The sequence below is a fragment of the Ochotona curzoniae genome, unplaced genomic scaffold (assembly GCF_017591425.1).
Source record: "Ochotona curzoniae isolate NIBS_2020 unplaced genomic scaffold, NIBS_Ocur_1.0 contig_3520, whole genome shotgun sequence".
Classification (NCBI taxonomy): domain Eukaryota; kingdom Metazoa; phylum Chordata; class Mammalia; order Lagomorpha; family Ochotonidae; genus Ochotona; species Ochotona curzoniae.
The window spans coordinates 3551683-3575215 of NW_024465894.1; the positions used below are offsets into that span (position 1 = coordinate 3551683).

Consider the following 23533-nt stretch of genomic DNA (forward strand, 5'->3'; position numbering starts at 1 on the left):
AAAGTGTCTAGTATGCTGTTTAGGGTCTGGAGAGAGACAGTGGTACATGAGACCCAGCCCTGGCCTTCACAGATACCACCCACTGCTTGGGGAAACAAGCAGCTTGCTAAATATCTATCACGACACGATATTTATAACACAAATGATATCCTAAGCATGGTGATAGGTGTCACAAGGACAATGGGAAGTAGTGAAGGAGGAGCCCTTAAAGGTCTTGTCACTGCTGATTCTCTCCAAAGCCAGGGAGTTTCATCTTCAGGGCCAATCTGGAAACCTCAGCACGTTTGCTTGCTGCCCTTTGGTCTGGAAAACTCAGCGCTGTGGACAGGGTGGGCCGTCCTCTCCCACGGGCACTGTCCTGTGCGTGGCAGGAGCTCTGTGGCATCCTTGGCCTCTGCCCTTCCAGCAGTGATGGCCTCCAGTGTTCCCAGTTACTTCCCAGCATGCCCTTGAGGCTCCGTGTCTGGAGGACTCGGTGCCCAGTTCTGGTGGAAGGCACAGCTTTGTAACATTGAACGTGGACCAGACCATGGGTGCTAGGTGAGAGGTGTTGGTTCTGGAGAAAGCTTCGGCTGGCTGGAGGGTTCTCGGGGCATCCTGTGCTCTGCCCGGATGGGGGCTGCAGGCTCGGAAGATGCCAACGAGCGGATGTTGCTGAGAGACGTTCCACGAAGAGCCTTTGCCATCTTGCTGGTGGGTGGCCTCGAGTGAGGAAGGCGCACACAGCTGATTCTGAGGCTGCCGCGTGGGTCAGGGGTGGGAGGGGGCTTCTTGGGCAGCTGCTCGGAGCCCTCTCCCTTGAGCATTTGTCTTCTCCCTTTGCTTCTTAGTAACTGGTGCCCATTTATTCATGGAACAGATAGGTGTTGAGCACCCACTGTGTGCTAGGCCTTGTGCCAGGTGCTAGGAGGCAGCAACGAGTCTGGTGGCTGGGGCTTTCCCCAGACAAAGGTGATCGGGATAAAATGGACAGACGCCGGTGGTCAGGGACAGCCTCTCCAAGGAACTGAATTTGGTGAGACCTGTGGGGAGAGGGGATGGAGAGGAATTCCAGGAGTAGGAATAGCAGGTGCAACGGGCCAGGTCTGCTGAGAAATGTGGCTTGTGTTACAGCTGATCAAGACCTACAGATGTGGAGCGGAGGCTGCAGAGGCTGCGGGGGCAGGACAGGCCAGAGCCCTGAGGGCTGCTGCCAGTCTGCTGTGTCCTGGGAGGCAAGGGAAGCTGCTGGGAGATGGCAGGTGCTGGTGGGAGCTCTGTGTTTGCCAGGTTGGCAACTGCAGGAAATAATTATGCCAACAGTGCCTCCCACTTAATGAGCACCTTGGGAGAGCAGGGACTAATTGGCATCTTCGTGTCGCCTGTGTGGGCAGAGGGTGGGCTTTGCCTGATGAGAGCGGGAAGAGGCCGGCGTGCATGAGGAATGCCTGGAGTCTAACTGTAGTGAAAGGGTCAGTTCTCCTGGGCCGGGCCCTTCCATGGCCCCTGCAATGAGACTCCAGAAACTGGGCTCTCACTGCCTATGTGCCATGTGACCGCCTCCGGACACCTACTTGTAGTGTCTGTGACCCCGGAGAGCAGCAGTGCTTGGAGCTTGAGTGGCAAACACCTCACAGGGCTGGCCCCACAGCACTCCAGGGGGCACTCACTCTCCCATCTTGCTCTTCATCATCTTCTGTCCATAGATAGAGCCAGCTCTCTGCAATTGGCACATGCAGCCTGTCTTCAGGCTCTTCTGGCCAGTTCCTGGCTCCCCTGTGCCAGCTCCTGGCACAGGGCCCTTTCTCCCTTGGTCACCATTCCTGCCACAGTCACCTGGCAGGGCTCCGGAGCCGTCTCTGGGCTAAAAAGCCAGGAGCTGTGCCTTCCCGGGCTCAGTGTTGCCCTCTTGCTTCCTGCATCCTGTTGGGACCAAATTCCCCTGCTGTCCACTAGTTTTCTCTACCTTGCTCCCTGAGTACCAGCTCCCATGCTCTGTGTAGGGCTGGGTGCTGCAGACCAGAGCTGACATCTGTGGGATGGGCAACGTGGGCAGGAAGGAAAGGCAGAGACGCCAGCATGGCACAGGGTTGAAAGATAACTTGGGAAAATACCAGAATATAAAAGACACGAAGCTCCCCCTTTGTCCCCGAGTCCCCACCCCTTGCACCTTGTCCCTTCAGGCTGGCTTGGTGATGCCACATTGTGACGTCCAGAGCTCCTGCCTGCTCTGGGGTCACTGGAAACAGACAAGGTCTCCTGGTCAGAATCAGAACTAGCCCTGTCTGTCTGCAGGGACCCTGGTCACCCCCGCCCCCGGGCCTGGCCTGGACCCCTTCCCCTCCTGGGCCCGGTTTCCCCGGGGCAGCTTGCTTGGTGTGGGATGTTGATGGTTGTCTTGGTGGCGGTGGCAGGGGCCCCCGAGCAGAAGCAGGCGCTTCCTGCTGGTGTGTTTAGACTCTGGATTTTTTCCCCCTGCGCAAGAAGCACGTGTGACTTGGAAGGTGATGAGGCGAGTGCAGAGAGCAGGTGTCAAAACAGGTTTCTGGTCCAAGGGGTGACCCCAGAGGCTCCTAGACATTGCCAGTACCTAGAGGCAGAAGAAACTCGTTAGTTCAGCCGAGGGGGGACTGTCGCCAACCAGGGGCCTCTTCCTGGTCGTCCTCACCCGGCCCCCTCAGCTGAGGGTCCAAGGATGAGCCTGGCTCTGCTCAGGCTCTCTGGCCTCTGCCACATGACCTATGCGCTAACATGTACCTGGAATGCCACCCACGTTCCCGTGTCTGACAAAGCTGGGTCTCTCAGGGAGGTCCCTTTAGGTGGTTGCCAGCCGTTCCTGCCCCAGGCTGGTCCTTAGGTGCTGAGTACTGACTCCTCCCCTGGCCGTCCCTGTGTCCAAGAAGCCCTGGATGATGTTTGCAGGTGTCCATGCTTGGCCCATAGCCTGGCTCAGCTCCCTGCATGTGAGGCGCCCACTCCAAGTCTGCAGGATGGGATGGATGTCCAAGAATGGACAGGTGACCCTACACTGCCTGGGCTTTTATTTTTAATTAATTAATTAATTAATTAATTTGAAAGGCAGAGTTACAGAAAGGGAGGGGTGAGAGAGAGAGAGTGACCAAGCACGTGTGCTACAGTTCACTGATTCACTCTGCAATAGCCACAATGGCAGAGCCTGGGCCAGGTTGGAGCCAGCAGTTTCATCCAGGTCTCCTATGTGGGTGCAAGGGCCCAAGCACTTGGTCCACCCTCCACTGCTTTCCCAGGCCACACGCAGGGAGCTGGATGGGAAGTGGAGCAGCCAGGACTAGAATCAGCACCCATATGGGATGCTGGCACTGCTTTATCTACTGTGCCACAGTGCTAGCCCCCACTGCCTGGTCTATCAATGGTTCAAAACCATTGATCGTGGAACAGGCACAGCACTTGGACTTAGCAGGCACTTATACGCTGGGCAGCTCTGCTAGGACATTGGCTATTGAGGTATCTACTGTTACGATCCCTGTCTCATAGATACACACACAGTAGCCCAGAGGGGTTAGGTAGCTGGCCCAGGGTCACACAGCTGGTGAGTACATTGGCAGGCAATGTTTTTAGAAAGTTGCTCTTCGTGTCTGAGGATTCAGCAGGGCAGATACACTCAATGGAGCTCAGCAGCCAGGGTGGGCTGGAACCCAACCCTTCTCTCCACTCAGCAGGTTGGCCTTGAGATCTGTGGCTGAGTTTTCAGAGCGCAGGGATGAACACTTGGGGCAGGTCCACAGCCATCTGCAGTATTCTGGCTTCCAGGCCCACGGTGCTCAGTGGGGCTGCCCGGCACTGGGCCACCCAAAGTGGGTATGACAGCAGAACTGAGTACTCTGGAGGCATCCTGGGCTTGCAGGCAGTGCCACCTCCATGGGCTCCCCGTCCCATGCCCTGGTTATTCTGTGGTGCTTGGCCTGGTTATTCTGTGGTGCTTGGCTCTGCTCGCCTTGGCCCCTGGAGCGGGGGGAAGTGGGGTGCTTCCTCACCGGGGCTGAGTTTTTGGTTCAGAGAGTTTGGCATTCTGGCTCCGGTTGCTTGGATTTCACATGTGCTGAGTACCTACTGTGTGCCAGGCAGAAAAGCAGTCAGGCAGCCTTGGTCTGGGATCCCAGGAGCTGCAGTGCCTCGGAGGAAGGGGCCCAATGAGCACATGCCTCCAGGAGCACCCGGTCATCAGCTCAGATGCCTGAGGCTCAAACAGAAAGCTGCTGTTGTTTCTATTAAACAAACCTCAGTTGGCAAGCCAGGAGTCCAGGCTGAGCCTAGAGCTAACCGCTGTTGGTCAAGTCCCTTCAGAACTTCAACTTACTGAACTGCAAAATGGGAATATCACCTCCCTGGCTGCCAACCTTGGAATAGATTAATGTCGTGAATTTCTTAGAGCAGGGCCTGGCACAGAGTAACAACTCAGTAAGTGCCAACTGCTGCTGGCACAAAGACTGGCACCGTCATTGCCATGCTCTGCATCGGCCAGCACCTGCTAGCAGCCAGATACATGGGCAGGTGCTGGGTGAAAGCCACCCCATGTGTGCTGCAAGGCCCATTACACACACTGCCACACTGAGCCCATTCCTCTCTCCCTCTCCTCTGTGTCACCTTCTTATCTTCCTCTCCTCTCTCTGCTTTCCCTTCCTCTACTTTTACTAACTACACAGGAAAATGAGAGCAGCATATGCTGAGCCACCCGAGATATAAGGAAAAACAGGCAAACCAGTATCTTTAGTTCTTCCATATTTGTCTGAAGACTTACTTATTCATTGATTTTGAAAGAGTGAGACTGATCCTCCATCTGCTGATTCACTCCTCAAGATGGCTGCCAATGATGAGGGCTTGGCCAGGATGAAGCCGGGAGCTAGGGTCTTCCATATGGGAGGCAGGGGCCCAAATGCTTGGGCCGTATTCTGCTGCTTTTCTCAGGTCATTAGCAGGGAAGTGGCCAGGACTCGAACTGGTGCCCACATAGGATGTTGGTGTCATCAACATCAGTGGTTTGACCCACTGAGCCTCAACATTGACCCCAGATCTTCCATCTTTGTGTAGCATGCTATTTGCAAATCTTTTGCTTACATTTCTCTAAAAGATTACTTTAAAATCCCTGATACCATACCTAAAAACGAAGAGGTCTTTAACATCAAACTCCATGTTTGCATTTTCTGTAGCCTCAGCCACTCCCCTAAGACTGGTTTTAGGTTTGCCTTTGGGACAGGAAGAGCCTGGGTGCTGGGACTGAAGCCGCTCAACTTTATTCCTCTGCACGAGGTCCATGCCTTTCCCCAACTATGTTTGTGCTGGAAAAGCAGGTGTTTCTCTGGTATGCTTGTCCCTCCCCCTGCTTATGACTGGCTGCAGTCCCGTGGTGTTGGCCTACACGCCGTCCCCAGTGTGTCCTGTACTTTGGCATTCAGTCCAGTTCAGCTTGGATATCTTGGCGAGACCGTGGCATGGTGTAGGCAGTTCCCATCGGGCATCACACAGGGGCAGCTGGTCGCTCCCCTGTTACGCTCTCTGCCTCAGTGCTTGGTGCTCTGGACACTAGCTCTGTCATTTGGAATATCCTTCTGGTTTCCACCTGAGAGTAGCCACTCCATGGGATTTTTTGTTTGTCATCTTGTCTCCTTGGTGGCTTGGCACATGTTCAGTTCCCAGCATGATGCTCCGAGCTCTGCGTGCCTGCAGGATCTGCTCACGGCCATTGGTGTCCTTCTGCCCTGTTCTCTGCTGTGTGGTGTTCCATGGCAGAGTGTGTCTGTCCCTTTGCAGTGATGACCTCTAGGGGTTTGCAGGGTTTTGCGCTTTGCCAGGAGTGACAGCGCTGCCTGGAATGTTCTTTGTCTTGATGCAGGTGCATGGGAGGTCCAGGCTGGACACGCCCCTAACTTCAGCACACAGTGTTGTGCAAGTTGTCTTCTGAGCAGTGGGGGCCTTTAGCACTTTGGTCAGCAACACATGTGAAGGGCCCACTTGTGCCCTCATGTGAGATGCTGCCAGGTGCGAGGGGAGAGAGGTTTACTCAGCTGGTGGGTAAAAAGTAGTAACTGCTTTTAAAAAATTCTTTGAAAGGCAGTGACCGGGGGCGATGCAGAAACAGTGGCCTTCTAGCCACTCTCCCTGCCCAGTGCCCACAGCAGTCCAGGCTCGGCCAGAGGCCTGAGGCCTGAGGCTCCCTCGTGGGTGACAGGAAGCCACACATTTGAGCCTCCCGCCACCACCTTCCCAGGCACATTGGCAGGAGCCGTGTGGAAAGCAGAAACCCAAACCAGCAGTCATAGGCACTTAGTCCATGCATTACACTGCCTGTTGTCTGAAGTGAGAAATTTTAGAAAGCAGAAACTTTTAAAAGTTTTTTTTTTCCCCAAAAGATTGATTTATTTGAAAGGGGAAGAGTGAGAGGAAGGTCTTCCATCCACTGTTGACTCCCCTAGGGAGTGGCAGCGTCTAACACTGGACCAAGCTTAATACCAGCTTCATCCTGGTACAAGGTGTGGGTACAAGGGCCCAAGCACTTGGGCCATCTGCTGCTGCTTTTCCAGGCCATTAGCAGGGAGCTGGAAGGAAGGGGAGGAGCAGCCAGGACTGGGACGGGTGCCAGGATAGGATGCCAGCATCCCAGGCCAGCACGTTGACTTACTCTGCCACAACACCAGTACATGAAGGTTTGTTTCCTAAAGGTGGGGCTTTTCTGAGTGTGGGATGTTGTTAACCAAATGGGCTGCTGAATCGCCAGGAGGGAGCTGGTGAGACGGGCAGATTCTCTGTTCTCGCCCAGACCTGCTCTGCCAGATAAGGCTGGCAAGGGGACCCTGCCCTGGCTCTTCCGCCGCCTCCAGGTGATCCTGGGCCCCTCCAGCTGGAAGCACTGGCTAATCTTTTTCCCTGCTGCCATGTTGTAACCTCTCCCTTTGTGATCTGAACACGTAGTCTTTTTGCACACGCAGTGTGTCAGCTTCTGCAGAGTGACCGGTGGGTCCTGTGCAAGGTCAGCCCCGAGTCCATCATCTGTGTGACATGGTGAGCTGTCCTGGCTGTCAGGAGGAAAGCACAGCCTTCAACCTCCCGGGCCTGGGAGCCACTGATTTCCTTAACAGCATGGTCTGTTTCTGTGACGGTCTTCCACCAGCCAGTAATATGCTGTCATTTTCAAACCGAAAAGCAATAATTGCGTGCATCTATGGACACAGTCCTGATGGCTATGGCTCTGTGGAAAGTCCTTGTATTTGGCAAGTTCAGGCCTCGGCGGGGCTGTTTAACACGTTACTGTGGGCTTGTCTGGTTCTGCGGAGCTGTGTGGGATCTCAAACCAGGCAGAGCTCACGAGTGTACCAGCTCATGGAGGGCTGAGTGGACACTGGACAGTGCTGAGTTGTAGTAAGGGGTTGCCCAAGACTGCTCATTGTCATCAGACCCTCTCTCAGGGGGCCTGGAATCCACCCGACCCTCCCCACGTGAGAAATGGTCTGGTGGGCAGCCTGGAGGGCTTTGGTTGGCAGGCTGGCCACCCTGGTGCAAAGTGTCTTTTCGGGGGGCTGTTTCTGGCCATGTCCCAGGATGGCGGTACTTACACGTGGGGAGTTTATCTCCTGTAGGTTGCTCTGCGTGGGTGGCCATTGGCTAGTTTACTATACCTCCTGGGGCCAAGAGTGCCTCAGGGGCATCCTGTGACCGCAGAGGCCACAGTGTGAACCTCTCCCCCACCACCCTCCTTGAATGACAGCAGCCTCTGTGGTGCCACTGACCCTGGCAGCTCCAAGCCTCACTTCCTGCCCCGCCCTGTGGGAACAGGGAGGCTCCCCTCACCCCGTTTCCCCAGCAACTGCTTCCTGCAGCTGTGCCCTGTGGGCTCATTGGTCACACTGAGCCTGGCTGTGGCCCAGCTGCTGGGATCAGGGCCGAGGCGTGAGCATGGACAGGCCTGGGTGGTACTCGCCCTGGGTTCTACAGGAAAGGAGGTGGCTGTGGGGCTGCAGCAGCCGCTGTCCCCCTGCACCGCTGCCTCTATCCACTCTCACCCTCTGTGCTCTGCCCACCCCTCAGTCTCTGTGGTCTCTGGAAACAGCAGCTGAACATACCCTCTCCTGTTGACCAGGTGTGAAAATCGTGGCTGTATCCAGTGGCAGAAGAAGTGGGTTTCACACTGCCTTCGGTCTCTCCAAGAGCTGCCTGGGCACCTGTATGTGCTGGCTCGGCCTGGGCCCTGGGGACACAGCATCTGATGGGAGAGCTGGTCCCTCTCCATGCCTTCGTAATGTTCCTCCTGGCCAGCCAGGGAGTTGACTAGCCAGGGCTTCAAGAGGCGGGGTCCCTCTGGCCTGGCCTGTGCTACCCCCTGGCTGAGTGTCCACCACAGTTGTCCATGGGGCTCTGTCTGACCCTCTGAGGCTGATCATCCATGAAGGCCAGCACATGCTCCTTGTTCTGCTGCTGTGGCATTGTGGGGTGGTCTGGGTTGAAGTATAGGGTCAGCACCCAGCTCTGAAGGGGAATCGGACATCCCCGATGCCCTCCCATTTGCGTGCCAGCTCTGGGGAGCAGCCCCCTCCTCCTGCTGCAGCACTGTTCTCTGGACCCCTCAGTGGCATTGTACTGCATGTGGACTTGGGCTCTGAAAGGCATTTGTGGGAGAGACATGGACACTGGACACAGAGGCAGCCAGGACTGGGCACAGGACGGTGATTGACGGATACAGCCTGGCTTGTGTTGTTTGATCCTGGCAGGGGTGAGTTGTTCCCTGGACGCTGGCTGGAGGCCAGCAGCTCCTCTCTGCTCCCTTGTAGCTCAGGCCCTCTTCCTGTCACCTTTCGCATTTACTCATTCTGAGAGCCAAGAGCCGGGGACAGTTTGGGATGTAGACTGGCACCTTGCTTTTCTCATAAGCCCCACGGCCTTGCTCAGAAGGTGGCTGCCGCCAAGCTGGTTTCCGGAGGCCTCGCGTTTGCAGAGGAGGGTGGGTGACTCAGTGCGGCTGGGCGTGGCGCCGGCCCGGCGCAGTGGGCGCAGCGAGGGCTGGGAGGGGGCCCGGCTCTGCTCTGCAGGATGTGGAAAGCCATCGCCGAGGAAGCTCGGCTGACCTCAGCCCCGCCCACTCTGAAGAGGCAGAAATAGCTTCCAAGGTGAAAGTGCTCCAGTGGCAGGGCCCGGCCTGGACTTTGTAAGGCCATGGCCACTGTGTGATGGGTAAGAGCAGCTGCCGGCTCTTGGGATGTGGAGCTGGACATGGGGCCCAGCATTACAGATGAGAAAACTGAGACTCAAGGACGTGGAGTATTGGTTTGCATTTGCTGGCTGAGCTTTGGGGATAGAGCGCTTGCTGTGTGCCCAGCTCACCTGGCACACACTCACTGGTCACCAGTCCCCTTGGGCACCCTAAATGGAAAGTCAGCTGTCTTCTGCCTTTGATAGACAAGGGGCAGGGCCAAGGATCTCCCTGTGATGCTCTTGTCAGTTGTAAGCCAAGTGCTACGCAGCGCATGGGGGGCTGAGTTTGTGAGCTTGGGGTGCCACAGAGAGAGGTGCACCAGCCTGGAGCGGGGCGGCAGAAGGGGGATATGGTGGTCATTGGGGTCAGCTCTGTGCTCAGGGCCAGATGCCTTTGAGACACTAAGCAAGTTACTTGGTTTTGATGGCACCGGTGGCAGGTGCCTCCTATGCATGTGTAGACAGGGAGCTAGAAGAGGCATGTTCTCAACCCAGGCATTCTGTGAGGGCCTTAGCTCAGCCACACAACAGCACCCAGAGATTGGGGTGGGGGCAATAGTCAAGTTATAGGTACCAGCAACTCCTACCTCCAGTGCCAGAGCCTGCCACCTGTGAGCAGGTGCCAGTGCTAACAGGGATCCCACATGCCTCTTAGAAGGCCGCTAAGACCACCATGAGGGCCCCACTCCTGATGTCACCACTCTCATGGGGATAAGTTCTAGTTTTCGACAGTAAGGCCCATCGGTAGCAGAGTGGATCAAATCATGGCTCGGTGTCACTATTCTTTAGGGACACCGCTTCCATGATCTTACCATTCACCCCAGGTAGTCTTTCGTCCTGAGCATGAAGTACCAAACCTGTGGCCGTCATGGGCAGGAGTCTGGCCGTCTAGCTCCTGCTTATGCCTGGTGGATCAGAGATGTGACTTAATTTTTTTTTTTTGTGGGAGATTTGTAACTTAAAACACAAAAGTCAGATCAGAGGGTATTTTAGGAATATGGACTGGGGGTGGGGGGCGGGCTTTGGAAGCCTGTGGGACTTCTGAGCTGGGACTTTGCTGTGAGCTGTTCCTAGCATAGATGAGAAGCTGAGGGATGATCTGGAAGGTAATGAATGAGCAGGACACTCAACAACCAATCGAACAGCAGGTGCCATGCTGGGGGTACGGGGCGGGAACCAAGGCCAGGCGTGAAGAATTCAGGTGGAGGTTTACACTTCAACTTGAGCAAAAGGGTAGAACCTTCCTTCCCGTCCCAGGCATCTACCTGACCCTCTCCAGCTATCCCTGGCCCCTTCGGGTCTGACAATGCCTTGTCATGGCTAGACCCCTCGTCTCAAGGGCAGGCAAGCATCACTGAGCACAGGTGTCTTGGAAGAAATGCACGTTCTGGTCCTCCGCCGTCTAATGAGAAAGGAGCCCTCACAAACCATCAGTTGCTGACTTGACCATCTCAGTTGTGGTTATAGGCTGATTTATGGGCTTGGAACACTGCTGCTTTCCTGAACCTCAGCTCGAGGTAGTAACAAGTGCTACTCTGCTCTCTTCTTTAAGGCAGTGAGTTCTTTGGCAGTTCTTGATGCTGCTTACCAGAGGGAGTCAAGGCCGCGATGAGTAGGCAGGACCAGGAAGCTTGCTGTGGTTGGTTGTGGCGCTTCTCTGCCAGTGGTGGCTGCTACTTTAAAGGTGCGTGGTTGCTCGACCAGAGAGGTGTCGCATAGCCACGTGCCCTCGGGAGACAAATGGCCCCTCTAGAGGCTCGGTCTTGATGCTGTGACTCTGACCTCCTGTGCCCAACAGCCTTTCCTAGCTTGGCTTAGAGTCACGGGTTTTTTCATGCCAGAAAGTCAGTGGATGTGTGCTCAGAGTGTGAGTTTGCAAGTCTGCCCCAGGTAGGGATGTCTGGCTTTCTTTGTAGAACCCCTGGAGCATGCCTAAAGCCACCGGCATCTGTTCCAAGCTGTGTCTTTGCACAGTGCAATCTGACCTTGCGGAGGTCTGGGGGACATGCCCAGTGTGGGTGGCACAGTAGCCTGGACAGAATCTGTAGAAGCTTGTTCCCTAGTGAACTTTGGAAACTGTCAGTCTTAACCCATCTTCCCAGAGAGACACCTGCCCTCCCGTGTTACACAAGGCAAGCGGGGTGACTCACCCCCTGGTACTGCCATTTGGGCCTTCAGTAGTAGCCTGGGGAGAGTAGTGAGCCCCCAAGGTGCCTAGTCTCTGTGGAGCGTGGAGCCCTCTTTTCCCTTGCTATCTTCCTCATCACCAGAACTGCCATACAGCCATGGGAGCTTGCTTCCTGTTTATGGGTGCAGGGACCATAAGTGTCTTCTTGATGACTAGAGGGGACCATCTTGACCTGCTGTCTCTTTGCTTGCTCATCCTTCTCCCTGTAGTACCCACACTCACGATCCCATGCCATCAAGCCTGCCGGCCCAGCTCACTGCCACCTGGCTGTGGGGACATTCTTACATCCCTCCCAACCCCCAGCCAAAGAAACTCAGCTTCAGCAGGAAACTGTGCAACCTGGCCAGAAACTTCAGGTGCTCCTCTGCATGTTCAAAGAGCCCCCAGGGCAGACCAAGGGTCTTCCCAACTAAGGAACTGCTGAGTCCCTGGAGCAGTGGGGCCCAGTCCCAGGCTGGTATGAGACAACCCATCTCTCTGCCTTGGACTCCAAGCTGAGATGCAAGTCATGCAGTTACTCCAAAAGATGGCCAGGAGGAGGGAAGGAGTGGAGGTGGAGACGGAGGGGCTGCACCAAGGCAGGCATCTGAGCTGTTTTCCTCCAAGAAGCACGCATGCGAAACTCCACAAGTCAACAGGAAGCGGCATCTCAGCAGCCCGCAGGCTAAGCCTCAGTTTATTGCTGTGTTTCTGAGAAGGTGACAGAGCTGGGCTCATCTGCTGTGCCACCCGAGACACAGTGGGAGCTCAGTGACGGCCAGCACCACATGGCTCAGTTCACGGAGGTTTGGAGAACAGACCCTGGTTCTGGGTGGACAGTGTTGCCCAGGTCCCCAGTTCCAAAGTCGTCCTCCTGGGATGTGGTCAGCCTGGGTGTGACGGCTGGCCCTCAGAGCTGCTCAAGGAGCATGATTGGATGAAATGAGCACATTGCAGCCCAACTGTGCCATGTGGGGCTGTGTGTCCCGAGAGGGAGCAGGGCAGCTTGCTGGCGTGCTGACACGTCAGGGTGGCTTGCCCTATGCACACAAGGCAGGAGGTGCTCCAAGTGGCCCTGAGTTGCTGGAAGGAGCAGCAAGTTGCTTGTGGATGGGGCTGTGGCAGTGGCAAGGATCTAGCTTTGGTCCTGTTGACTTTTCCATGTCTGGGGAAGGAAGGGGAGGAGGGAAGGCCCCGTTATGAGGTGACTGTGAATTAGGCCACATATTCTTGTCCTAGTTTTGAAACAAGGTCGACATAGCAGAGAGAAGGGAGATCCTTAAGAGCTATGTCAGGGCCATGCGCACCTTGGGACTTTGACTAAGACAGGATCTGTCTTGGCAACGACTGGCCTGCTGTGCGCCTTTCTCACTGGGGGGTGGGGGAAGTCCTGCAGTCCAGCTAGAACATTCTGCTTCCTGAAGGTTCTGTTCCCCACTGCTGAGGGTCCTGGGCTCCCTGTAATAGACTGACCCCTGAGACCAGTTCTCTCTCAGGCACCCAATGTCACGTCCTGTGGCTCAGTCACCCAAAGGGGCTGGGGGGGATGAGTGTCCTGATGGCTGTAGGCATTGTAGATCAGAGGGCTCACTATGACTCACCCCGCAGACAGGAGACGATAGAGTGGGCCTCATTCTTTCCTGGTTCCTGCACTCTGACCACACAAGGGGCTATGAAAACACTTTTCCAGCTTCCCAGAAGGCAACATGCAGTCTTGCGCATGTATGTGGCCCCTGGGGCCGATCTCATGTCTTAAGAGGAGCTTGCAGGAAGGTGACATCGGAAGAGCTCCCCAAGGACGGTCTTGTTTTCTTCCGACTATAGCAGGAGCCGGCTTTGTTGTTTGGCCTCAGGGAGCTGGGAGTTCCTCGTCCAGCTCAGACACACACACTCAGAGCCCCAGCCTCCCGTCAGTGCGTTCCCATCCCAGTGCTTAGGGCCCGGGGTGGTGGGTGAATCCTGGTGCACTTGCTGAGGGGATCAGGATTGGGGCCCAAGCTGCAGCCAGAGGGTGGAGCTCCCTCTGGGATCCCAAGTGGCTACGAGTCACTGTTCTGCGGAAGAGGATGGCAGGAAGGTGGAAGCATGCTAGAGGTCAAAGGTGATTTTTTTTTTCCTTAAAAATGGTTTTGCACATCTTTTTCAGAGCTGATAGACACACACCTTAGCTGGATACAAAACATTTTATGAAACAGAGTGACTGTGATCTTTGGTCCAAGAAAACAGAGTCAAAGGTAATCGGGCCCTCCTGCTTCTCCTTGTTTCCCAGCTGTGTGTTTGAGTTTTTATTTTTAATTTTAATGAAAGCAGAAACCTTTTACAGCCTGCAGGGTCCTCTCTGCGCCTCTCCCAGCCATCCCCTCACAGAGCTCCTCCCAAGGGCTGTGTCCCCACGGGGACCTCCCTGCACTGATCGGTCTCTGAGGCTGGAGGGCCAGCCGAGGGCGGGTGGGTGAGGCGCTGGGGGACTGCATGCTCTCTGGGGTGTCCCTGTCCCAGGCCTGCATGGGACACACGGCCTGGCGCTGCTCCTGGACTCTCTCTCCTCTGTGCTTTGTGTGGGTGGGGGTGCCATGCCAGGGCCCCAGAGTGGCCAGGAATGTCAGCACACCATTAGCACACTGGAGGGCCTGCCCAAGTGTAGGCGACTCCCCTGAGCTTGGCTTCAGCCCTGCCCAGGGGCTTTCTCACTGTGGGTTTCTTTAAGATTTGAACAGCACAGTTGCAGAGAGAAATCTTTCATTCCCTGGTTTACTCCCCAAACAGCTCCGCTGAGCCAGGGTGAAGCCAGAAGCCTGGAACTCCATCTGCATCTCTCATATGGGTTGGTGGAGTACGTTAGCAGGGAGCTAGAGCAGAAGTGAAATAGCCAGGACCCAACCAGCTCTTGCATATGTAAGTCTGCAGTCAGCCATCAGTGTGACGTGCTGCCCTGTAATTCTGGGCTTCTGACAACATTAATTTACTACTCTCAACATGAGCCCAGAACTCTGGGGGATCCTCTTGCCAGATTTCACCCAGGAGACCCCTCTGTGGGTGGTATGAGATTCCAGGGCCTCCAAGCTGCAGTGCTGTGTGCACTGTGCCCTCCCCCAACACCAGTTAGTGCCAGGTTAGCCACATGGTGCCACTCAGCCAGTGTTCTCTGGGCCATGGGTGTGAACTAACCCTTTATTTGTGAAAGTGGCTTCATCCCTCAGAGCACCACACTATGGTGCTCCCCCAGAGAGACCAGGAAGAAGCCCCAAGCATGCACGGAGGAGCTGCCAGGCCCAGTGAGGCGGCCCAGAATGCATCTACCCTGCACGGAGACAGGACTTGCTCCAGTGCATTTCCCTGCAGGGCTTGTCAAACAAAGGACAGTGACCTCAGAGAGTACTGGCCATGTACTGTCCAGGCCATGCTCCCGCCTAAGGGCTTTGCACCTGATAGAGGTGCAAAGGAAGCAGTGCCAGGAGTGTCGGCTGCTCAGGATGGCTGTCCAAGGGACGCCTTGGCGGCATGCTACTGGAGAACACCGGCCACCTCGGCTCTCCAGCCTCCCCCTTCCCACGCAGACAATCCCGCGACTTCCTGAGGATTCATACAGTTGCTTTGGGCTACATACCTGCTAAGTGATTTCTGTTCTTCTCACTGGCCAGGCTCTCCTGGAAAACTTTTCTGCAGTGTTCCCAAGTGCCCCAGAGCTCATGGAGATGGCTGAAAAGAGAGGGGAGGCCAGGAGGTTACTCAGCAAAGAGCCAGCAGAGGCCAGCAGCCGGCTTTCCTCCCTGTCCCTTCCTCTGCTCTTGGAGTTCCTGTCTGGCCCTGAGAGGGAAGGACCCCAGAGAGCTGGGCAGGTGCCTCAAGGGCTCTCTCTTGCCCTCACGTCATGCCTTAAACTTGGCAGTCTTGGGAATAAGTTCAATAAGCTGGGGCTGGGGACATAGGCTGTCCCGAGCTCTTTCTGGCTTCCCAAGTCCCATCAAAGCTGTCTGACCCCGGCGTTGTGACCGGCCCAGGTCCTGGAGAACATCCTGGAGGTTCAGGGAGAAGCAGGACAGGGCCTGTCTCCTTCTGCCTGCCGTTGCTGTCTTAGGGGAGTAAGCTCCAGTGGCAGCAGTTGGAGTGGGGGGTTTGGAGAGAAGTAGCTTTTATGCACTTGCCCTTACCGTCACTGATGGGCACCTGCCACCAGGCTGAGGGATTCTGTGCATATCAACCTGAGCAGCTGCTCTGTGGGATCTCTGGGTCCTGACAAAGAAGGGGTCAGCATGTAGGTATCAGGTCAGAGACCCTTGGAGCAGTCGCTTTCCCTTGAACTCCATCCTGAGTCAGCTGACAGACAACAGAGGCCTCCGTGCCTCCTCCTTGCCATCCCTCCTAAGCAGAAAGAGAAAGTGCCCTCCTTTCCTTTCCTCCTTTGCTATTGTTTTGTTCCTGAGTCAAATCCGGCTACCAGCCAGAACACATCCCCGCCCAGTGCCGGCCCATCAGCACTGGCTGCTCTAGCGCACAGGAGCAGGGCGGGAGCCCTGACGCCCTCCAAGCTCAGAACTTACAGTAAGAAGTTGTTGACCCTGGTACATGCTCACCCTGCAACACCTGCAGCCGTCTTTCCTGGAACACCATCTAGAGCAGCAGCAGCTGTAGCCTATCCTGGGATCCTCTGTGTGGTCGTGGAAACCACACAAATTCCAAAATGCTTGCATCAAGGTGTTGTGTCAACTCCACTTCCCCTGACCTTATCTTTGTGACAGGTGCATCAGCACCTACTCTGTCATATCACACCGACTTCTTTGGAATAGTGGAAAGTATGTCATTTCTATGTCCTTAAAACCTGCCCTCCCCCATTTCTTTCCGGTTGCAGCACAGGCTCAGGAAAGAGCCTGAACTTATAGACAACTGCCCAGGCAGTCTGCTCATCCCGGCACCTCTCCCTAGGCCCCTTGGGTGGGGAGAGGGCAAAAGCACAGACTGATCCCACAGGGTGATGCTGTGGTTGGCAGCGTACCTGCTTCAGCTGCTTGCCATGGGACCCCTTACTGCTGTTAACCAAGCAGAGGCTGCCGTCTCTCCCTGGCCACTCATAAAAGACAGAGGATTCTGGATCCTTGAAGGAAGTACAGTGAATAGCAAGCTTCCTAACAACATTTTTGGGTTTTTTTGGCCAATTTGTGGGTCATTTAGTGTCCAAATTAGGGGTCCCACAATCAAAATGTTAATGCCCTTTTTTGCACCACAGTATGCCAATTTTCCCATTGCTAAAGCAGGAGTGACGATACCCCGGCATTGAACGAGACCTAGCACTTGGTGCTCAGTCTACCTGAATGGCTCATCTGCTCCCATAGGGGAGGACAGCTACAGGTCGGCAGTCCTTCTTGTCAGTGGGACTTGAGGGATGGCAGAATACCATAACCAAGCTGCCTGGGCCCACAGTGCAGGCATTCAGCATCGACTGCATGCCTGGTGCTGTGGGCAGACTTGAGAACTGAGGACTTGCTTCCAGATGACTGAAATGCTGAGGACAAGGAAACAGGAGGTGTTTGAGGATCTGACTGGGGCAGGAGATGAGGGTCCTGAGGGCCACTGGGCTGGTGGTAGTCCCTGCAGGTCCCATCAGGCAGCTGTGTGGAGGGGACTCTTTGAGCCTTGTATGAGGTGAGCAAGGAGGGAGAAGCCATGCTCCTAGGGAACCAGTAAGGACAGAGGGCAGCAGGGGGCAAGGTCACAGGGTGGGAGAGATAGCCAGGGGCTGGGTCCTGGGGTCGTTAGGAAGCTGCTGGACTGGACTGGAGCAGGAGACTTTGGACAGAGAGAAGGGGCAGAGTGAGGAGGAGGCGATGACAGGGTGGGGGTCTGGGGGAAGGGAGAAGGACGCGGGCTGGGGGTTCCCAGGGAGCTTCGTGGAACTGGGGTGGGCAGTGATGTCTCCCCTTCACCCAGGCCCCTGAGTCTGCAGTGGGAGATTGAATCCAGGTGACGTGGATGAGGACTCGTCCCACCCCAACCTCTGAACTTGGGACTCCAGTTTCCAGCCTGACCTTGGAAGCCTTTTTTTCTAGAACACCCTTCCTCTCTGCCCGTAGCAGGGAGAGCAGGCCCTGAGGTTTCAGAGAGAGGTTTCGCAGCAAGGTTTTGGTTTCAGTACTGTCGTTTCTCAGTGTGCCAGTGCCACTCTCTGCTCCCACCCACAGGGCCCTCGCACTCAGGGGTGTCACTGTCACCCACAGTGGGGTGGGGAAGGGGACAAGCCACTTGCTGGGAAACTTTCCTGACATCCCCACCCCTGTTCTGAGAAGGGAAACGACCCTGGGGCAAGGGCCATGGGGCCCCACATCTGTGGCCTCCCACTGTTTTCAGAAAGATAAAGCCATGGAAATTTTCTTCCAAGGATCCACTCCTTTTGCCTCCTACGCCAAGAAAACAGGAAGCCCCGTAGAGTTCAGGCTTTGAAAGGTGCTGCGCAAAGCTGCAGAAGCCCCAGGCATTTCTCATTCAGCTCTTCTGCCCAAGCAGTATTGGCCCGTTCAGTGGAGTTTCTATTTCAATGCTCACGCACCTGCATTACCGTGCATGGTTTCACTCCATGTCACCCACTGAGCACTGAGTATAGGTCACCTCTTTACGTCAGCCCCACTTACAGATAGGCAGTGAGCTCACAGCTGTGTCTCCATGCTGTGGTCCACCAAGCAGGGAAGAGTTGGAACCCTAATCGCCCCTGCTTGCCTGAGCTCTCAGAATGTATAGACCAGCTGTGAGCTAGATCTTTGGGCACAGAGCACAGTGCTGCGGTCTAGAGCCCTGGGTTTCTGTGGCCAGTCCCTGCTTATAGCCACTACATATGTTCTCCAGACATGGTGCTGCCCAGTCCACTTACACTTCGGGTCCTCATGCAGCCCTGGAAGACATGCCCCACGATGAGCTAAGAGAACTGAGACAAACACACAGCCATTCCGGGGGTCCGAGACACACACTTGGGTGTGCAGCCTGGTTTGGGTAACTAGCTGCTTGCACTTCCTGACCCTGGGCTCTGGGGAATGTTAACATGCACCACTCCCTGCCAGTTTGGCCAATCAGGATAAAGCTAAGATGAACAAACAAAGGGAGAGGAAGGTGAGGGACGAAGTTGGTGTCGGATACAGGAAATGGGCACTAACCCACCCTGGATGGACCTCTACAGGACTCGCCATCCCCTCCCAGGCTGCATGGCAGACTCTACCTCCGGGACACAACCTACCTGGCCTCTGGGCTGCTGGCGGTAGCTCCCTCTTTGCAAGTGCGTGGAAGGAAGGAAGCTCTTGACACATGAGCTTGTCTCAACTCCAGTGGCCTTGGCTGCAGGAATGGGTGGCCGACTGAAGCAGCTACCCAAGCAAAGCAGCCCCAGCGGGGAGAAGGGGGCTTTCCCTGCGTCCCTGCAGGGGGTGAGGGCAGCAGTCTGAGGACATCTCCTACCTCTGCAGACTCACCAAGGAGCCCTTCACCCGGAGACCGCTGTTGTGATGCTGTTGTTAGAGACAATCCTGTTTTACTGGCCGTTGAGTTGGGCTGGGTGGGAACCGTGCCCTGTGTGGGTCGGGGAAGTGGGCTTTGTTCAGACTTCTTCACAGAATCAGGGTTTGCAGGACGTTGTCATCCGGCCAGTAACTAGGCATCCTAAAGACAACCTCAAGTGTATAGGGCAAATACAGACAGAGAGGTGACTGAAGCTCCACCCCCTGGCCTGGCCCTACCTCTGCCATGGCCATGACTTCCGCTCCCAGAGCTGGAATACAGATTGCTCTGCCCAGAAACAGAGGGTCCCAAAGGGGAAGGCAGGGCGACGTGTGGAGGGTCAGACACCTGCCTTAGCTCAGCGCATGAGCCCGTGGGGCACAGAGCAGCTAAGCATGTCTGATCTCCATCCCTTCTCTCTCTTCTGCAGTTAATGAGATCATCAGGAAGGAGTTTTCAGGACCTCCTGCCAGAAATCAGACGTAGAAGCCGCCATTACTCAGACGCCTTCCATAGCAGACCCCTCGGAGTCCCCCACTGTCCAGCTCTTCGGCCCAGAGGCTGCATGCAGAACAAGGCGTTTGAGTGCCCATAGAGGAGCCGGCCCCCCGCCCATGCAGACCCAAGCGGCCCTGTACTTCTCTGCATCTTCCTTTTAGATCCGTGGGAACTTTTCCAGTGGAACCTGCCAGCATCTCAGCCAGCTGTTAAGTGCCTGCCCACTAAAGTGACATCTGGGCCCAGACAGGACACCAGAACTCAGAATTGACCTGTGGTCTGAGCGACTGGAGCCTGGGATTGACTGAGGAGACCCCAGCCCTCGGCATTCATGTTTCCTGTCACACATACAACCATGGCCCCCTGCCCCACCCCAGGAATCCCAAAACTGACACGCCGACGGGGCCCATCCTTGCCATCGCAAAAGCTTTGGTCCTGAATTTTTTTCCTTCCTGAACAAAATTTCCTTCCCCACCAAGACCACCTCTCCCAGTGTCTTGGTGTTAAGTTATAACGTGTCCACATTTGTTAGCATCTGGGTTTCTCTGCGTCAGGGAGCTGGTGCCGACCGCCGAGATCCTGCCCCCCACCCCGGGGCAGTGCACCTGCAGACCCAGGAGACTCCTGCTGCGGCTGTCCCGCTCCCCAAGGTCCCCACTTGCCTTTGTCCTAACGGCTGGAGTACTTTCCCATCCATCATGTGCATGAAATTTTGAAGAGGAAATGGTAGAACGGCTAATGCAATCCACGCCCCCCCCCAAAAAAATTCAAGTGTTTTTGTTAAGGAAAAAGGACCCTGTGCTTCTGCAAGTGGATTTTTATCCAGCGAAAGAGGAGAGGAGCCCGCTTTCCTCTCCACCTTCAACTTAAAACAGGAAATCTCATGAGGTAGCCATTGGTTGCTTTTTACCTGACTCCACCTACAGAGGGCCCCAGAGTGCCAGCCCCTGCAGCCCTGCCTCCATCGGCAGGCACATCCTTTTCCTCACTGAATTGGGGCCACCACAGGTCCAGCTCTGCACCCATCCAATGTGGGTCAAGTGAAGGGCCTCCCAAGAAATCCATGCAGTTATTTTTTTCATAGCACACTTTTGTTTTTTTGAAGACCCCTTGTCTGTGACTTCTCACGGAGCTCACTACTAATCTAATCTTTCTCCATTGGTGCAGTTTTTGCCAACAAAACCCTTAGAGTCCTTGGGTGAGTTTTTCTGGGACTGTTGTTTCTCTAGGCATTCATGACACCCACTCCCTGCTCCTCGCCCCCTCCCCAGGATAAACTGGGAATTCCTCTTCAGTTCGCAGCCAAAGATTAACCCAGGGGAGCTTTCTTAGCCCTGCCTGCTGCATACAGACTCAAGATCAAAGTCACAGCCACCAAGTGCCCAGGGTGGGTCTTCCACGCCCTGGCTTCCTTGTCAAGGTTCCTCAGAGATCAGCCTTCCTGGGAGCTGGGTCTGTGGGCTTGCTTGCACCTCACCTTGGGTCTGATCAGTTTCTATCCGCCATTCCCTGGGCCCTCAGGGGTGCCCCCATGCCCTCTTCTCAGCATCTGCAATGGCAGTACCTTCTCATCAGCCGAGGACGCCCCTGTGGCAGTAGCTGTGGCCCATGGCGTCCCTAGCTTCACCGGATGGGAGGAGAGCTGGGGACAGTGAGCCCTTCTCCCTCGGCCTGGCTCAGGGCCGCAGCCTGCACGCCAGGGGATCCGGTCTTCCCTCACTCATCTGAATGTTTCGCCCAAGTGCCTTCCTGCTCTTGTAGCCAAGTGGCTCTGCTCCATTGTCCTCAGGGCGAGAGCCCTAATGCATCTTCCATCGTTAGTCTCCTGCCTGGGATTAGCACAAATGGCCTGCTGGTAGCTCCAGCCCCTGCACACAGATGTGCGTGTCTGGGTGTGTGCACAACACACACAGACAAACCCTCTCTGCTACCACATCTCAGCTGGATATTGCAGGAAGCACTTTGATCCACAACTACACCTAGCAGCCGAGAAGAGAGAAAGCAAGTCTCCAGACACACGCAGGTCATGGAACGTGGAGGAGGAGCCGACAGCTGTCGGGAGAGCTGGATGCGTCAGAGGTGCCAGGAGCAATTGCTTGTGAAATACTTTCAGTACGGGAAGAGGCAATAAGACCCTCTAAAGCACAAGACTGTGTGGGGAAATGAGAGTCGGAGCAATGACAGGACGTACCACACGTCCATTAGAAGGGTCTCAGTTAAGTCGTAGTTTGCACTTGCCATGTCCAAGTTTGTGTAAATAGGCAGCCCTCAGACGGGGGACACATTGCTGAGTGTATTGCCGAAGGTCGCGAGTCTTCCTGCATTGTACAAAAGCTACTGCGGCTTGATAATACATAGCAGTCTGAATTCGTTAGTATGTCATTAAATTTTATTTTCTTATCTGTATTTTTATGCTTTCTAGCTATCCTCAGAATATTACACCCTTCTTGGAATTAGAAAATATTTATAAATGCTCAGAAGTCTTTGGAATTGTCTCTTTTTACACATGTGGGTTTTGTGTTTTGTTTTCTTTTTCTTAAGAGAAATGATGTATTTGAGAAGGATTTGCTGACATTCCAAGACACCAAAGCCCTCCAATGGGGACACTTTTCCTCTCAGAAGGTTCCCAGAGGGCTGGGAAGGGCGGGAGGAGTGGTCGTGAGCAGACAGATACCTGTCCCTTGCCTAAGAACAATGTGGACTTTCTTCAGCACTGGGCCTGGGTCTCCTCACTGAGAGAATGACTGTGAGACCACCACCCCCTTTCATCCCCACCAAAGACAGACTCAGAGTGGGGTTTCAATGAAAACAACACCAACCAGCAACAAAGCCCTGCCTGCAGACGGGAGACTCCAAGGGGGTCCCCTTACCAGCGCAGGCCAAGGCATCCATATGGAACTGACAAACCTAGCACTGCTGGCCACCTGCAGCCATGGTCTAAAGAGAACCTGGGTCCCCAGCACGCACGCACACACACAGCCTGGGAGGAGTGGAGCTGACAGCCTCTAAGAGCCAGAAGTCACAACCTGCGTTCATGTGCATCCAGAGGCCGAGGCACCTGCCCCAGTGAGCTAGAGCTGACACACCAAGACCAAAAGCCCATGTGTTCTGACATTTGCGTGCTCAGCACTTGCTAGTGAGGCTGAAAGTGTTTATTTCCATGTAAAAAAGACATGCCATTTCCAAGTGCTTTCTGTTGCTCACAGTTAGAGATGGCCAGGTCCACAGAAGAGCCGTGTTTACAGAAGCAGTGGTGGGGGTGGTGGCTGTGACAAGCAATCCTACGTGCATCTCCTGGAGAGGCAGCTCTTTAAGGATCCACCAAAGCCTCCAGGGGGGGTCTCCTCTCACCCTGAGCTTGGGTGTAGAGTTCATGGGCCCAAACCAGCCAACTAATAGCCGGGCCATCCGGCATTCATGACAAAAGCAGTGTCATGTCCAACCGCACTGCCCAATGCCAAGATTTCTCAGCTTACCTGCCTCCAAGTTAGCCGGCACCATAGTCCTTACTCTGGGACTGGCAAGGAGGGGATGGGGAATCTGGCTGAGTACCCCTGAAGAGGAGCCCGAGGGAGCAGGTTAAGAACATACCAGAGTGTTTCCCCACCCATAGGTGCCTGGGGTTGGGCCAGAATCTATGCACTGGCTGTCATGCTTCTAGAGCAGGTGCTTGCAGCGTCAAACGGGCCGTGGTCAGTGGGATCTCGGGTGTCGCGCCCTGGACAGCTGGTGCCCGAGCCTCACTCGGCCCTTTTGCCACTGCAGCCCTCAGAGGCATGGGCTGTGGAGAGTTCTCATGGGATTCTCCAGCAAATCCAAGTCTCTCCACCAGGCAAAGGAAAGACTAAGCTGCAGGGCTTAGCTTTGGGAAAATCCTGACTGTTAAATGAGTTTGAATACATCACATTCCTATGCAAGACGTTTTTAATCTCGTTTAATGCAGTTTATTTTTGCTATGTGTAAAGTATTTTTATACGCCTTGTATTATGATAGTTTAGCAATAAAATGGTTGAAACCAACTTTGGTGTGTCTCATTTCTGCTCTCCTTGGGGACCCTGGGGCAACCTCTTGTTAACTGGGGTATTGTGCACCTGCTGTGTTCTCAATCACACCTTCTCTCAGTGTTAGGAGGTTCTGTTCCATTTCCCAGTTAACACTTGGCTCAGAAGCCACTGTCCAATGGGACAGAGCCAT

At 55.0% G+C, this 23533-nt stretch overlaps 1 protein-coding gene across 3 annotated transcripts in view; it reads left to right on the top strand.

Annotated features, from left to right (window-relative positions):
- Positions 1-22887, top strand: part of NFATC2 (nuclear factor of activated T cells 2) — a 120358-nt gene extending 97471 nt beyond the window's left edge. For all 3 annotated transcript variants that reach the window (XM_040981304.1, XM_040981305.1, XM_040981303.1), the window contains exon 10: positions 19272-22887. In XM_040981304.1, the coding sequence (XP_040837238.1) occupies positions 19272-19327 (56 nt within the window). In that variant the 3' untranslated portion in view covers positions 19328-22887. The remainder of the gene's footprint in view (positions 1-19271) is intronic.
- Positions 22888-23533: the final 646 nt, after the last annotated feature.